At 36.9% G+C, this 16,292-nt stretch overlaps 1 protein-coding gene across 3 annotated transcripts in view; it reads left to right on the forward strand.

Moving 5' to 3' along the window:
• The window catches only part of VMP1 (vacuole membrane protein 1), a 136,925-nt gene extending 122,326 nt beyond the window's left edge, over positions 1 to 14,599 (forward strand). For 2 of the 3 annotated variants that reach the window (XM_063110982.1, XM_063110983.1), the window contains 2 exons: positions 12,245 to 12,347; positions 13,395 to 14,193. In XM_063110982.1, coding sequence (XP_062967052.1) covers positions 12,245 to 12,347; positions 13,395 to 13,538 — 247 coding nt within the window. In that variant the 3' untranslated portion in view covers positions 13,539 to 14,193. Of the gene's footprint in view, positions 1 to 12,244; positions 12,348 to 13,394; positions 14,194 to 14,238 lie in introns of those variants that run through there. The other variant, XR_010024619.1, reaches the window with a different exon arrangement.
• The last annotated feature ends 1,693 nt before the right edge of the window (positions 14,600 to 16,292 follow it).

Here is a 16,292-nt window from a genome sequence, read left to right on the forward strand (position 1 = left end):
AACACCTTGAAACATATTGATTATCCATATTTGTGTGGTACAGAGTTGAATGTCAATGCGTGCATACCATGTGTGATGATCAAATCAAGGTAATTAGCATATTCATCATTAACATTATCTTTTCATCAGATTCTCCAATTTAGTGTGACATGATTGGTTTTCCCACATTTTGAAGTAGAAAAAAAATATTTTTTTAGGAAATGCTAAATGAAGAGAATGAATTTTTAGCAGACCCCAATTTATGATTTCATATAATAGTAAATAGATTAGCAATTTTTTCAGAAAAGAGAGCAGTTGGACTGACTCACTAAGCCAGTTGTTGAGTTGAACTGAAAGCAAGTACTACTCTAACTTGCTGTAGAAACATTTTCCTTTAATCGTTAGTTCTCCTCTTTATGCTGTTAAAACTCTAAATAGTGCATAGCAAATCATCAAACTAAACTAGTAAAGTTTGGAATGCAGTCTTTTGAAGGATATTTGAAACTATATGCCCACAATTAAAAGAGTGATGAATTGCATGGTAGGGGAAAAAAATCAAAAGACAAGCAAGAAAAAAGTCAGCAACAGTTCAAATTTAAAATAAAATTAAGAGAAACTAAGACAAGGAAAAATAAAAAATGAATTCCAAGAGTAAGGACAGCTGAGGAATAGTATAGTGAAATGAGCACAGGCTTTGGACAAAACAAATCTTGATTTGAATATGAACTCTGCCACAGGCCAGTTACTTAACTTCTCTCTGCATCCACTTCTAGTTGCTGTTCTTTCAACCATATGTCTTTGAGTAGCGGTTCAGGAGGCCACTGATAACTTTGCAACTCCAGTCAAAATGTGAAATGTCCTGAAACCAAATATTTTCCAGTTTAATTGAAACACATTCATATCAGTGAATTAACATTTCAAAGCATGTAGATTTTTTAAATGCCTTTTGTCTCAAGTTTGATAATGCCTGGGTTTTCAAAGTCTCATTTTCCAAAGTTTCTACTGACTGTGAGTGGAGAAGATAGAATGCTAGTTGACTATTTTGTGTGTTCTCAGAGAAGATTGAGGAAAAGCCTACCTCTCCCTAAAGAAAGTACCCATCTTACTTTACTTTTTGATCAATAAAATGCCTTTAGCCAAGACAAAGTCTTCCATCAAAGATTATACAAGTAATTCTTGAGGAAACTATTTTTTGAACACAGTGGGCACTTTATATATATTGTAGTATTTATTATTACTGTTTACTTCTAATTGCAGCCCTGTATGATAGGTATTTTCCCCCTTTTACTGATAAGAAAATTGGCTCGGAGAGGTTATAAATAACATACAACTTTTTATTTTAGTTTTATTAACCTCATAAAAAGAGGTAATCTGTTGGGACTTTTCACTTAATATTATATTGCTAATATTGTTGTGTGTTGCTGAAGATTATTCATTTTGACTACTGTATATTATTCTGTTGAATAATTAATCATCACTCTCCCATTGATGGACATTTGGATTGTTTCCATGTTTCTGCTGTCTCGACCAATGCATCTACAAGCATTTCTTAGTGCAGGATAGGTGGTGTATAGGAAAGAGCCTAAAAGAATGATGAAAGGGACAATTCAGAAGAGTGAAGAGATGAATTAAAAGAGACATTGGGTGCTGGCCAGCTAGCTCAGTTAGTTAGAGCTTGGTATTAACACCAAGGTTGAGGGTTCAGATCCCGTACTGGCCAGCCGACAAAAAAAGAGAGAAAGAGAGACACATGGGGTATAAGCAAGATAGCCCAACTCTTAGTTTTGTGTAGGGCCAAATTTAGGCAAAATCACCTCACAGGTGTGCCTGTGGCCTACAAGGCTGCTCACTTCCCACCTCCTCCAGGTGCCATGGACAGTTACTATTGACAGTTACTTGATCAGGTTTAGTTTTACAGAGGTTTGAGTGATAATACTGATGACTACCCGAAGGGCTTGTAACTATGGAGTGGCCTAGCTAAATATGATACCCTAAGTATGCCTTTGGCCTGTGGTATTATAAGTACAGTATGTCAGTGTATGACAGTCCCAAGGTTCCAGAGAGAATATAGACCCTACGCCCCAAATTTACATTTTAATAGTTTCCATCCCCAACTGGAAATAATAATTAATAGATTTCTTTCTTGGACAGTTCTGGAAAGTAGTTGCCAGTGTCGACTGTCATTAGGTTTAGGGGAAGGTATCCTTATCTATTCCTAAAGCAAAGGATTAGTCTAGTTATATTAGCTATATATGTAAATTTAAACAGATTTAATGAATTAGTTATGTATTCTGAGAGAGGTTAGACTATAGAAAAAGCCTTTTAGTTTATGGTACATTTAGCAGGTGGATAGAGGAAAGGTTCTTAGGGGTATAATAGAGTTTTTCACTCTTTGGTAACCTAGGTTGAAATAAGGCAAGGGATAGAAACAGGGAACTTTGTAGCTTGAAAGGCATATATTTGTTGTTTATTACAATTTAAAACTAATTTTTATTTAATTTTAAACTTTCTGCAATGGGAGAGACCTGTCCCTTTTTTTTTTTTTTTTTTTTTTTTTTTCGGCTGGACCATATGGGGATCCAAACCCTTGACCTTAGTTGTACATATTTTTAAAAGAGCCTAACTAAATCTAACTTTAAAAATCATGATTAAAATGACGTGTTCCAGTATTCTCACCAAATAGAGGATGAGAATTCCCAGAAAATAACATTAAGCATATGACTTGCAACAAACCATATGCAGAACATTGGCTCATTGTCAGGTTGCCAGGGTCTTATTGGAAGGCACAGTCCCCAGTTTTACCACACAAGAAAAGTTTCCATAACTCAGTCACTGAACTTGAGAGCTGGGGGATGGGGTTGGCTGGAACAGGGCCTTTTTACCAGATACAGAATGTTCCATGCTTTTCTTTGCTGTCTCCTATTTCTGAGTTAACTTGGTGTTTGACCTCAGAGTCGGGCTTGCCTGTGGCAAGAGAGATCATTTTAACCAGTGAGTAATTAAATACTTGAATCTGAATATTGTTTCTTGTTCCTCACTCTATGGAAAGTGGTCAGAACTAGCTATGTGGGCCTGGACTTTTTCTTCTACAGAAAGAAAATCTGTTCTTTCATTTTAAAATATAAAATGGTTCACATATGCATGTTTGATTCTCTCTGATGTTGATCACTGGAAAATAATCAGAAAAAATTTTGGGAGTATGAAACACAAACATTTGTATTAAGACCCTAGCTGCTGAGACTCATTTGTACGCTCTGATTTTAACATAACCTTCTGCAGTTTAGGAAAACTCCTTCCTCTTCATGTCCATGGTAGTTTATACTCTATATCCTCCTATTTTGACACTTAATCATTCTACGTTTTTGTTATAGATATTGGGAGGAAGCATAGTTAGATGTTAAAGCAGGAACTCTGTAGTTAAACTGTTAGATGAAAAATGGACATTTCCATTAGGAAGTTAATTGTTTACCATAACTGGAGCATTTCAGTAGAATGATGGAAACTAAAACCCAATTATATTGGATTACATGGAATGTGAGATACAGGAAAAGGCAGGCCATGGTCATGCCTGACACATTTTAATTGTTCCATAATTATTTGTTGACTAAATGAATTCATTCTTTTATTAATCGGAGAGACCACTGTATATTTTAGGCTGAGGAACAAACTAGTCAAAAACGAGAGGTGGAAACTACAAATGAAAAAAAGGAAAGACGTGGGAAGGAAATTAACATTCGGTAACCACCCACTGTGCCAGATGTTTTACATAAATTTTTATTTAATATGTATAACAAAAGCTGTGAGGTATTATCACTGTGTAAATGGGGAAACCAAGGCACAGAGAAGTTTGGAATTCATATAAATGGTAAGAGGATGGATGGAGATAGGTCAAAAACCCAAGTGGTCTGATTATCCTCTTTAATCAGTTCTTACTTGAAAACTGGAGTGAAGATTCCAAGACTTTTTGCGGTAGAGAAGGGAGACTTTGAGGAAGCACTATAGAGGCAATGAGGTCATTTGCTGGAAGTTGGAAGTTTGGACTAGAGCACCAACTTTAAACAGCTCCTATGTGAGTTTGATAGGGAGCCAGCATGAATTCTTTCTGTCCGTGCTCCTTGTTCATATGTGCATCCACCTATGTGCAGCTGTAGCTAGTTAACTACTGTTGTTACTTTTAGAGAGAAACCTACTGGCTTCTGTACTGTAGATTTAAAAGCATTTTTTCTTTCTCCTAGCGGCACCCTTCTATAAATTCTGTAAGGGCATAGATCATGACTTGACTTTTTTTTTCTTAGTTAACTACTTGCATTTAGTGATTTTTCTGCCTAACTAATATTTGGATTCCAATCAATACAGTTGGTTTTTTAATCTACTCACCAGCATGCCACTTTCATTGACCTCAAGACCAATGAGCTTCCAGGCCATCTCACCTTAAGTTTAAAATTCTGCAAACTCAGGGCTGGCCCACGGCTCACTTGGGAGAGTGTGGTGCGGATAACACCAAGGCCATGGGTTCAGATCCCTATTAGGGATGGCTGGTTAGCTCCCTTGGGAGAGCGTGGTGCTGACAACACCAAGTCAAGGGTTAAGATCCCCTTACCGGTCATCTTTTAAAAAATAAGTTAAATAAAATAAAATTCTGCCAACTATTCTCTATTCTTGACCTTTGGGTCTGCAGGTCTCTGCTGCTAGTTTTTCATTCTTAGATCTCAGTGGATCTTCAAGCCATCAACAGATCTGTCGCTATAAAAAGCTGCCACCAATCTGCCATTTTCTGTAAGTGAAATCAGTTGATGTTAACAGGGCTTTGTTTTGACAGCCAGTCTGTTTTAGTTGGTTCTTATAGACCACTCCTTTAGCTCTAGCCTCATTAACATAAATGCCTGCTTGACTCCTGCTGCTCATGTCTGCATTCTGAAACAAGATTTTGTTTCCTAGAGCTTCTCTTTAATGATAGCTTATTTCAAAGAGTACCTGCTAATTATAAGGAGGTCTTACCTTCTGATTCTTATAAAAAAACAATTCCAAATGTTCGAAAGCAAGGACAATTGCAAATTCTTTTGTGAAAGAAATGTGCTGTGAAGCAGCATCAATAATACACCTGAAGTTTCTGGATAAAGTAGTGGTCTTCCTTTTACACAGCCATGAAGAAATGGATGGTGTCATGTGTTTATAATACCACTCAGCACACAATGGACTAACTTGAGTACAAAAGAGGTTTTAATCACTTGAAAGGGGCACAGATGCCATTGAAATTCAAGATGTTTTAATCCCAAATCCTGAGGTTGAATCACAACGAATTTTAGAAGGTGCCAGAGACTATCAATCCAAACTTGTGTATATGAAAAAGCCCTAGATTTGCTTGTATAGTGCATAATTTTCATGCTGAATTTATTTTATGTTGGGATGCTCTTCCAAGATCCTAGGATGTAAAGGAACTTGATTTGGGTGGACTACCACATTTCATATCCAAAAGCATGTAGAATACATCAGTTTGTTATCAGTTTGTTCTTATCAGCTTCAAAGAGTCTTACTCTCGATTCAGTTAAATGGTAGAGATAATAACATTTTCATTCCACTCACACAGGATTACTAGATCCCATTTCTACTTGGATAAAAATCAATTTATACAAGGGTACTTTAATAAGTTCTGGTATTATGTGTATTATCTTTTAATACAGATCTTTCCATCAACTTTTTGAAGTACCCTCATATAAATTGGTTTTCAGTTAGCATCAGTTCATTTACTTATTCCTGGATTAATATTAAATAACAATTGGTGTCTTTTTTTTTCCCCCTCTAATTTCAGAGGGCCAGAAAGCTATACATGTTAATGAGAGTCAGCATGATGGCCTTTGGTCTCTTCAGAAAGATTGCTTGATAAACACCCTCCACCCATTTCTGAGCAGTCTACCTTAGGAGGAAAGACAGTTTCATGTGGAGGGTAATCTATCATTGTTGAATCTGGCCAGGAGTCTGAGGTCCATTCTGAGTCACTATGAATAGAGCTCTAGTATTGCTTGGTCCCCAGGGAAACTGGTGGTTAAATACTGTGAGAATCTTTATCAGACAGGAAATGACAACTCATTAAAATACTAACCGTTAAGCCTGTTTAGATCACTGCCTGGGGGTTAGGGAGGAAAATTTAACTCTACAGTGTTTGACTAAAATGTGCACATTTCTGAAAACAGAGAATTATTTATAAGACTGTTACCAAGAAAGGGAATTACTAGTCCATCTTGTTGCTGAAGTTCTATCACACCGTCATTGCCTGTTTTGTACAGAAGACAGATCAGCACGTAATGGGGGTAGGGTGGGAAGAGGCTTTTATTTCATCCCTGAAAATGCATCCTACTAGTACCTTAAATATAAAATTCAGTTTCTTCAGCAGAAGAGTCCCTTGGCTTCAGTTAGAAGGGGAGTCATTTTCTATTTAGGTCTCTACTCCTATGCTTCTGGTCTGAATCTCAATTGATAGAAAAATTCTCTGGAGTCAGAGGATAAATTTGATTTATTGATTTATTTACAGTGGTCCTCATTCAATTAAGAAAATTCTAAAGGCCCTGATATTCATTTGGTACATTATTAAGTCTGTGGGCACAGGGTTTTAGTCTCTTGAGCTTTGGCTATCTGGATTCTTAAAGGCTCTCTTTATAGCTGTCCATTAGAAGGATGAGGAAATGGCTGGCCAGTTAACTTAGTTGGTTAGAGTCAAGATCAAGGGTTTAGATCCCTGGACCGGCCAGCCACCAAAAAAAAAAAAAAAAGAATGAGAGAAAAGGAAACATCTAATCTGCATTTTTTGTAGAAATAGCTTTTTTTTTTTTTAAAGATGACCAGTAAGGGAATCTTAACCCTTGACTTGGTGTTGTCAGCACCACGCTCACCCAGTGAGCTAACCGGCCATCCCTATATGGGATCCAAACCCATGGCCTTGATGTTATCAGCACCATACTCTCCCTAGTGAGCCACAGGCCAGCCCAGAAATAGCTTTTTTTCCCTCTGATATATTAACAGTCTTTCATTGAGTTCGTCTGCTAAGCCATAAGATGTTTTTACCTTTTAGGATCAAGGTATAACATTTGTACCCCTTGTAGTTTAGTTTTATGGTCTAAACCAATAGTCTCCACTATCAAAGTGCGACTGAAATAATAGAAGTTCTACTTATATTTATTTTCATCTTATCTTATTTTCTTTTTTGTGTATTTTTGTAATGTATATAACATTATTGTGGTAACATATATGAAAAATATATATGGCTATACATATATTGAGGATGTAGCTTTGCCCATTGGTCTGATGGGCACTCTCTCAATCCACATGTCAGAAGTCATGGATGGTACAAAGGTAGCCTATGGAAAGAGTGGGAGTTCCACCATACAAAAGGGGGCTTACTGTGGGCCCCTCAATTATTTGTTCACTTTTAGCATATGGCAATTTATTGTAATTTTTCTGCACCCCATTAATCAGATTTATAGGTTAGAATTCCTAGTTTTAACTAAACTAACCCTCACAAAACAGACAAGTGTCTTGAAAAGATTTCTATAAAGAAACAGTAGAATGAAGATAATACTAATAATGTTCTCACAAGGAACAGCAAAAAAAGTTGTAGCATTGACATTTTACCTGTTCTTAGTACAAGCTCTTCAGCAGCCACATTAGGAGGTAAAAACAATGACAATCGAATTTAGATCCTGAAGAAGTCAGACAAAAAGTTTAGAAATCATCAATCTTGGGGTGTCCGGTTAGGTCAGTTGGTTAGAGCATGGCTTTGTAACACCAAGGTCAAGGGTTCAGTTCCCCTGGCCAGCAGCCAAAAAAATGATAGTGACCGATGAATTCTAGGCATGCTTGGAATGGGTGTGTGCTCCATATTAACCAACAAATGAAAATGTAAGCATTATGAAAAACAGGACTAATCACTCCACCCACTTCTGTACAACCTCTGCCAATTGTGATGCTTCCTCTGGAAGATTTTCTGGCATTTGTTGATACAGAGAATAATGCAGACCTTTATAATGAGGAAATATGGGGAGAGATTTCTTTGGCTGGCCTGTTAGCTCACTTGGTTAGAAGAAGTATGGTGCTGACATCACTAAGGTCAAGGGTTCGGATCCCCTTACCAGCCACCTGCCAAAAAATAAAATAAAATACAGATTTCTTATCAGCTAAGTTATTTCCAGAAGCAGAGTGACATATGTATTAAAAACTATAGAAAAATAATAGATTTTGTTTGCAAATTGGTCAGGGCTTTTGACGGAATTTTGCCCAAACGTTATTTTGAATGGATTTTTTTAAACAATATTTAAGTTTGCAAAGAAGTTTGTTTTGGGTCTGTTTTAACAGATACTTAGGTATGTACGCACAGGAAAATATTGTTCCCATGAAACCAATTTTGAGACCTGAGTGGGTTTGGAGTTTTGTGTCTTTTTCTTTTACTTTTTTTCCCCAATCTTTTGCTTGCATTTCTGAGGATTTTTTTTTAATCCTTTTTTAAAATCAGTAACAAAAGTGCAAGAATTGCCATTAGGTTAATTTGTTGGAAATTTGTTTTTTGATGTTATATTTGCTGTTTGTGCTAAGAATAAAAATATCAAGATTTAGAAGAGAGATTTTCCTTAGTAGTTCAAGTAATCTTTCCTTATGTAATACCAGGTGGGAGTTCAAATAGCTATGTACAGTAGAACTAAACGACATGAAAATAAAAAAGCAATTCCAGCAAAATAGATGTACAAAAAGATGGCTCTGAGAACTGAAGATTCATAGGAACTTTCCTTTTTCATATCTTCTACCCACAAAGATTGTTCTACCCACTGTGTTGAAGGTCCACAGCAAGGAAAACAGATGAGATCAACTTTTTTCTTTCTTTCTTTCTTTCTTTCTTTTAAGACTTTCTCACCTAGAGCAAGTGACTTTTATTTACAGGGCCAGTTTAAGTATATTTCAGTCCAACAGCTGAGTGAAAATAGCTCATGTATGTTTGTTATCCTCCTACTTTATGTTCTTCTATATCACAAAACTGTAATTCTTTGAACTTAATCAGAGCCTAGAGGGCAGGTGGAAGACTTCACTCATTCACTGTGGGCTTAGATGAGAGTCCTTAGCCAGGTGTGCAAGGTTGCCCTGAATTTAGTGGCTTTCAAAGAATGGTATTTAGGCTATTTCCTAAGCCAACTATAGAAAGCCACTGAACTGTGTTGCAGGTTATCCCTATTCCCCCTAACCCATGTATGTACTTAGTTAGTCTTACATGTCAGAATGGACTCTTGCTTCTCTGGTCTGCTGCTTGAAAATAACCTGAGGAATGAGGTTGCCATTCTGGTATTATTGTTTGCCTTACATGCATATTAAGAGTGGCAGCTGTAATGTCAATTTTTATCTAGTCCATTACTAAAATAGCTTTAGTGATAATTAAGAAAACTCTAATATAAAAGTGTTTTGTATAAGCTGAGGCATCAGTAGTCTAAGCCATTGTTTGTAGAGGTAAAGAAATGAAAATAGAACTAAAATTTTGATGAATATATATAGAAGATTAAGAGTATCTGACAAGCAATTGGTTATATAATACTGAATACCTAGATTTCAAATCTGTTAACTTTAAGATTTATTCAGGCTGGCCAGTTAGCTCAGTTGGTTAGAGTGCAGTGTTGAAACACCGAGGTCAAGGGTTTGGATCCATATACCTGCAAGCTGCAAAAAAAAAAAAAAAAAGATTTATTCATATCATGTTGGATTTGCTCATGATACTTTCTCCCAGACTTTTTGATGGTTAATATACTGCTATAAAAACTTTTAACCTCTTATCTATTTTCAGCTGTTTCCCTAGTCTCTTATGAGAATCTGCATAGAGACATCCCCCACACCACCAAAAACTCCCCAAAGCACATAATACCTAGCACCTTGGTAAATTAATCTCAGCAGTAGTCCCAGAATAATTCTTATAATGACATATATACTCTATCAGCTAAAGTATATATCTCTTTAATGGACTTATGATGGCAAATCATTTATCTTTACAAATTATTTTTTTCTTTTCAAATTATTTTGAAGGGAATCTAGAATGATTGTTGCCAGTTCCTACCTCATTCCCCTCAGCAGCAATAAAAAAAAAATTAGAATCTTTCTTTCTTTTTTTTTTTTTTTAAAGATGACCAGTAAGGGGATCTTAACCCTTGACTTGGTATTGTCAGCACCACACTCTCCCAAGTGAGAGGCCGGCCCTGAAAATTAGAATCTTTCTAATATTTGGGCCATGGTTCTAAATTTTCTCTTATATAATGGCTTAACTATGGCTATCCTTGGTAATTTAAAATGATGACATAGAGTATTTTTATTAAGGTGAATGAATTGATTAATGAAAAGGAAAGTTCTTATAAACCTTCAGTTTTCATAGCCATCTTTCTATGTATGTATTTTGCTGGAATTTTTTAAATATTCATGTTGTTTAGTTCCAATGTAAATGGATGAGCTATTTACATTCCCACCAGTATTATATAAGGAAAGATTACTTGAACTACTAAGGAAAATCTTCCAAAGATTTTGTCCTATTGTTGCCCCTTTGTAGTTAAAATCATTGCTGAGAAACAGCAACACAGCTCATACGCAGCTCTTCTGGTCTACCTCACAAATGTAAGACCACTTAAAAGTCAGTGAGACTGGAGACTGGAGATGGAGACCTCACTGCTATTCTCCATCTTTGATGCCTGTCCTAAGTCTTCTGATCTAATCCGCGCAGCCTTCGCCTTTACTATATATATCTGTTCAGGCCTTTTTACATATCCTTCGGTATTCATTAAAGTACCGTTTTGACAACTTCACCCCACACTGACCTCTCTTTTCTCCTTCCAATTCCTTTTAGCACATATGTATCTTCTGTACCAAAAAATTTAGAATTGAATTGTAAATTCTTTTGCTCACAGATCAGTTCCTCTGTGTGTGTATGTGCTGAGTCCCCATAATGATTTTAAGTTCCTTGTAGTAATAGACTATTTCTTGCAGGTTGTTTGTTTGTTTGTTTGTTGTTGTTTTTTTCCATAGCACCTATTACAGTGTATTACAGTGTTAGACACAAAATAGGGATTCCTTTAAGTGTTTGGTGGTTGATAGATAATAGGATCAAAGAAAACTACCAGCCAGGAGTTAGAAAGTTGTTACCTTCTGATAAATAAAGTAGCAAAAAACGTTCTCCTCTGCTTTTTATTTAAAAAGTAGCAACTGAATTGTTCTAGAAAAGAGGTAAGTTATCAGTATACTTACAGGGGAGAGCATTAGGCACTGTTGCAAATACATATTGGAATACCTTTTGCTGGCCCAGGAAAAAGTTTGGGCTTATTTGGCTTTTAGCCTTGGTTTGACAGATGAGAAAATAAAGGATACAGAAAAGAGAGATGTTTGATTTTCTAAACTGCCCCAAGTTACCATTTTAAAAATGCCTGCAAGCATGTCTAAAACGGAGCCTGGTAGCTACAGTTGCCAGACCGGTTTAACAGCACTGCCTCCATGTATTCTGGGTGAGAGGGAGCTCTTAGTACAAACTTATCAGAAATCACTATCCCAATAATCTCAGAACAAGTTGTTTAGTAATGTACTGGAGTTTCTGTGCAAACCATCTACCATAAACCATGAAATGATTCAAGGTTCATAGGTCCTTCTTTGTTCCTTTGTTAATCACTGACTTCTGACTAGTGGGAGGTGCCTCCCAAATTTGCTAATGCATTCTTTTTGAATAAGGATGACGCACAGATTGTCCTAATAAGGACTTGGGTTGAGAAAGGACCGCCCCCTCTGAGGAGATGGGGCAAGTCAGAGAGAGGGCGGGCAGTTTCTTTTTTAACTGGGGATGACACAAACATAAGTCATTTCCTTATTAATCGGTTCAAACCAGTTCTTACAGGAACTGGTGTTGATAAATGTGGGACTTCTCAGAAGTCATTCATTTTATTCTTTGTACTGCACCGGTGTGCAGTATCAGCTGAGCTTTCCTCACTGTGAGGACTAACTCTTCTGCTAGAAGTGGTTCCAGATTTACTTTCTCCCAGACATGTTGGTGGGAGAGATTTTTCTCCTTTAAGGGATTGTTAGAAGGAAGAATTTTTATCCACTAAAGAGTTCACAGGATTTCAACAGCTCTGTGTTTTATTTTATTTCTCTTCCTATCCAATCCCTGCTATTTGAGTCCAGGCGGTAAGTGGATTTTCTTTAACATTTTTCCTGCTTTTCTTTCCAATGTATCTTTTTTCCTGGGGCTACTGTACCCTGCTTCCAGTGCTGTCCCCGGCATAGGTCCGTCTCTACAGAAGCCATTCCAGGAATACCTGGAGGCTCAGCGACAGAAGCTTCATCACAGAAACGAAATGGGCACACCACAGGTGAGACTTTATTCCAGCTGCTTCTTCTCCCCCTTGGGCAGTTTCAGGCTGAAATTACATTCACAGCTCTCTTTGACATTTTTAGGCAAATAGAGTGAGGTCTGTATGCTAGTCTTTCTTAACAGAAGTTGAGGCTCTGTCTACTGGGAAGCTAGTCTTTGTCTTAAACCAGAAAGTGTAACTTCTATTTTGTGTGTCTTCTCTCCAAAACAAGGGTAGGGTAATGGAAAATAATGGTTCTGTTATGTAGAATGAGTTGTTGCCTTGGATTTAAATGTTTTATTAGTAGATAAACTTCCTGAATGGATTAAAAAGTTAACATTCACAGCATATCAAAGTATAGACTTCCTGAGATAATTTGAATACTCCGTTTTTGCTTTATTTATTTTTCAGCTGTGAGAAAATTATCTTCCTCCCGCCCCCCATAAACCTAGGCTCCTAACAAGGCTGAATTTAAAAACTTCAACTTAGACTAAGCCTCCCTTTTTTGTAAACAGTTCTGTGGCAAGGGGAAATGACTGGAAGAGGATGAGTAAGCAATAACCTGAAATGGGAAACTTGAAGGAAGCACAGTGGCTTTTTTTAATGGCCGTATACTCTTTGTGTGGCCCTTTGCTGCCCTCAGTTGATAGATATATTCATATTTTAAAAGCAGCTCCCAGTTCTGCCACAAAAATATTTAATGGTGTTGACACGACTCAGCAAGTATCTGCATGGCGATTTCAGACAGCAGAATTTAATCAAAGACTATTCTTAGGTCATAGTAAAAGACGAGAGATGACCTCACAGTCTTCCCATTCTAAACTATATGAATCAACCCTGACTTTACATCCAACAAAGTGAAATCTGGGCAGCTGGGTGTAAGAAGACCTGAGTGTAGATTTCAGGGTGTCTGAGAACACAGACTTAATTTTTAATTGTTTAGGCTTTATAGGTCATAATCTTCAAGTTCTCATTATTTTCCTTAAAACATAGTCAATGATCCCCTTTTTACTACTCAACTAATGAAGCCTTTCTCGTTGGATTGTTCTGCATTTATTCTTTCAGGGAGAAAACTGGTTATCCTGGATGTTTGAGAAGTTGGTCGTTGTGATGGTGTGTTACTTCATCCTGTCTATCATTAACTCCATGGCACAAAGTTATGCCAAACGAATCCAGCAGCGGTTGAACTCAGAGGAGAAAACTAAATAAGCAGAGAAAGTTTTTAACTGCAGAAATTAGAATGGATGGGTTCTGCCTTAAATTGGGAGGACTCCAAATCAGGAAGAAAAATTCCCTTTTCCAACCTGTATCAATTTTAAAAACTTTTTTCCTGAAAGCAGTTTAGTCCATATTTTGCACTGACATACTTTTCCTTTGTGTGTTAAGGTAAGGTATCCACCTTCACAGTTCAATCCATGTTGTATTTTTTTAGGGTGGAATGTTAAGGCCTCTGTATGTTACTTTCAAAAGGCCCACATGGTACAATTAGAGAGTTCCCATCACACAAAAAAGTTCCTAAGTATGTTAAATATGTCAGGCTTTTTAGGCTTGTCACAAATGATTGCTTTGTTTTTCTAAGTCATCAAAATGTATATAAATGATCTAGATTGGTTAACAGTCTTGCATGTCTATCATGGTACAATTTAATATGCCATTCTACCCAGCCCTTCCTCTCCCACTCTCAAAAAAAGGCCATTTTATGACGCATTGCACACCCTCTGGGGAAACGGATCTTTAAATTTTGAGACAGTATAAGAAAAATCTGGTTGGTGTCTCACGAATGAGCTGACACCATTTTTTATTCTGTATATTTAGAATGAAGTCATGAAAAATCTTTATAAAGACATCTTTGATCATTCCAAAATTGTGTCCGTTTTCTTCAGCGTTTTGATTTTTTACTTCCTTTTAGCTTCTACCAACTGGATGGCGGCCTTGCCAAATCCACCAACAACCAGAATTTCTTAAACCTTCATTTCTTTGCATGAAAGAGCCACCACCGAGGCATCTTTTGTTATGCTGGAATTGGGCAGCTACATCCTATTAAATGGCACCCCTGGGATTGGCCTATCCTGGGATTTCTTGGTTTTCACAAGAGAGGAAAGGTGATAATATACAAATCAAAGGACACTAGAATGAGAAATTACTCATTTTTTAAAACCACACTTATCTGTCTTAATTTTAGCTAGCTTGTACTCTGGTTTTAAAAGACAGAAATTTACTTTTTTATGTAACCCAATTTTCTTGCCCTTTCTGTAAGTGTTTTATTCTTAATGTGATTTTTTTTTTTCCTCCTTTGGGATGTTTCTGATTAAACTTGTTCATTTCATTTTGTTTGGGAGAAAAATAAACAGTTTTTTCTTTTAGGTAAATTGATACTGACATTGTGTCAGCATAGAATAGAATTGGGGTTAAATCTCAACAGGCCAGAAATGCCTAACTTGTTTTATCAAATCCTGCCTGAATGTCTCCTTGTTTTGCCTACCGTCGTGACATCTCCATGGCTGTACCACCTTGTCGGGTAGCTTATCAGACTGATGTTGACTGTTGAATCTCATGGCAACACCAGTCGATGGGCTGTCTGACATTTTGGTATCTTTCATCTGACCATCCATATCAAATGTTGTCATTCAAACATTACCCAGCATCATGGTTTACAATCAAAAACTCTGGTCCTTATGTCTAGTGGCACTTTGAGTCCTTTACGCCATATTGCAGCAGTGTCGAGGATTTTATAGGGAATTGGGATAGTGTCCATGACCACAACTAAATAAATAAAGGACAAGTAACCTGCTTTGTGGGTTTTGAAAAGGTTATTACTTCCTTAACAATCTTTTATTCCCCCAGGGACTTTCTAGCAGTATTACGGTTAACTTGACCTTACTTGAAAAGTAGTATCCAAATGCTTTATTTTGAATAGATTCACATTAACCAACATAATTTTTTAGTTTCTTTAAGGCTAGCATAAGTTCCAAAGTCAGTTTCCAGTTCTGTTTCATCTTCATCTGCATTTTATTTGGTGTTTGTTTGAAGAAAGGAAAGAGGAAAACAAATATGAATTGTGTTATTTATACTAAATCTTTGGGATTTATTGATAAATTTGTGTCAGGGTGGTGTATTAAAAAAAGAAGGCTGAAGGTCCAAGTAATTAAATATATTTGACTTACGATGACTGTTTATTCACTATCTTTCAAATGAATTTGCTTTAAAAACAAATGAAGAGTAGCTCTCCTTTCCTCCTCCAAGTGTTCAGGTGTGTCTGCTCAGACGTTCCTGCTGGATTCTAGCTGGAGCAGTGATACCCTTCTGTTCCAGTGGTTTGTTTGTTCCTTTCTTGTATTCACCAAAGTGAATACAACTACATGATCCCAAAGATATACTTACTTAAATCCAGCTGATGAGAGCAGAAAATTTACAAGTGGATGGTTTAATATTACTGTAAAGAAGAGGGCCTGGGAATTCTTCTGATTTCATCCGTACTTCAAGTCTCATACTGTGCCTTACACATCTACAATGTTTTATCATGTCCCAAGTCAGTGACTGTCAAGCAGTACAATATATATTTATACACTTTAAGTACTGAAGAGCACCTCCCTTAAAACAGACAGTAGAAACATGTGCAATGTCCGTTTTCCCACAGTTTTCTGTATTTTCTGTGTGTGTGTGTGCGCGCGCGTGCGTGCGCACGCCCGCGCATAATCTGAAGTGTGGGGCTCAGAGGAAAGAAAGAATTTTACTTTCATTTGGATAGTGGCCATCTATCCCCATTCTGTAAAAATCCAGAAAAAGACAAGGCTGGAATGAAGTTTCTTAAACATACTAATTGATTGTCAAAGTGAAGGCAGTAGTGAGTGCTACTACATAAACCAGCTCAGCCTGTGTCCCCAGCGTGCGCTGTGCTGTCTGTAGAACAGCATGAGGCTTTTCTTTCTGTTTTTACTAGTCATTCAATAGTGACTTATTAAG

This window comes from Cynocephalus volans, chromosome 10, assembly GCF_027409185.1.
Source record: "Cynocephalus volans isolate mCynVol1 chromosome 10, mCynVol1.pri, whole genome shotgun sequence".
NCBI classification, from domain to species: domain Eukaryota; kingdom Metazoa; phylum Chordata; class Mammalia; order Dermoptera; family Cynocephalidae; genus Cynocephalus; species Cynocephalus volans.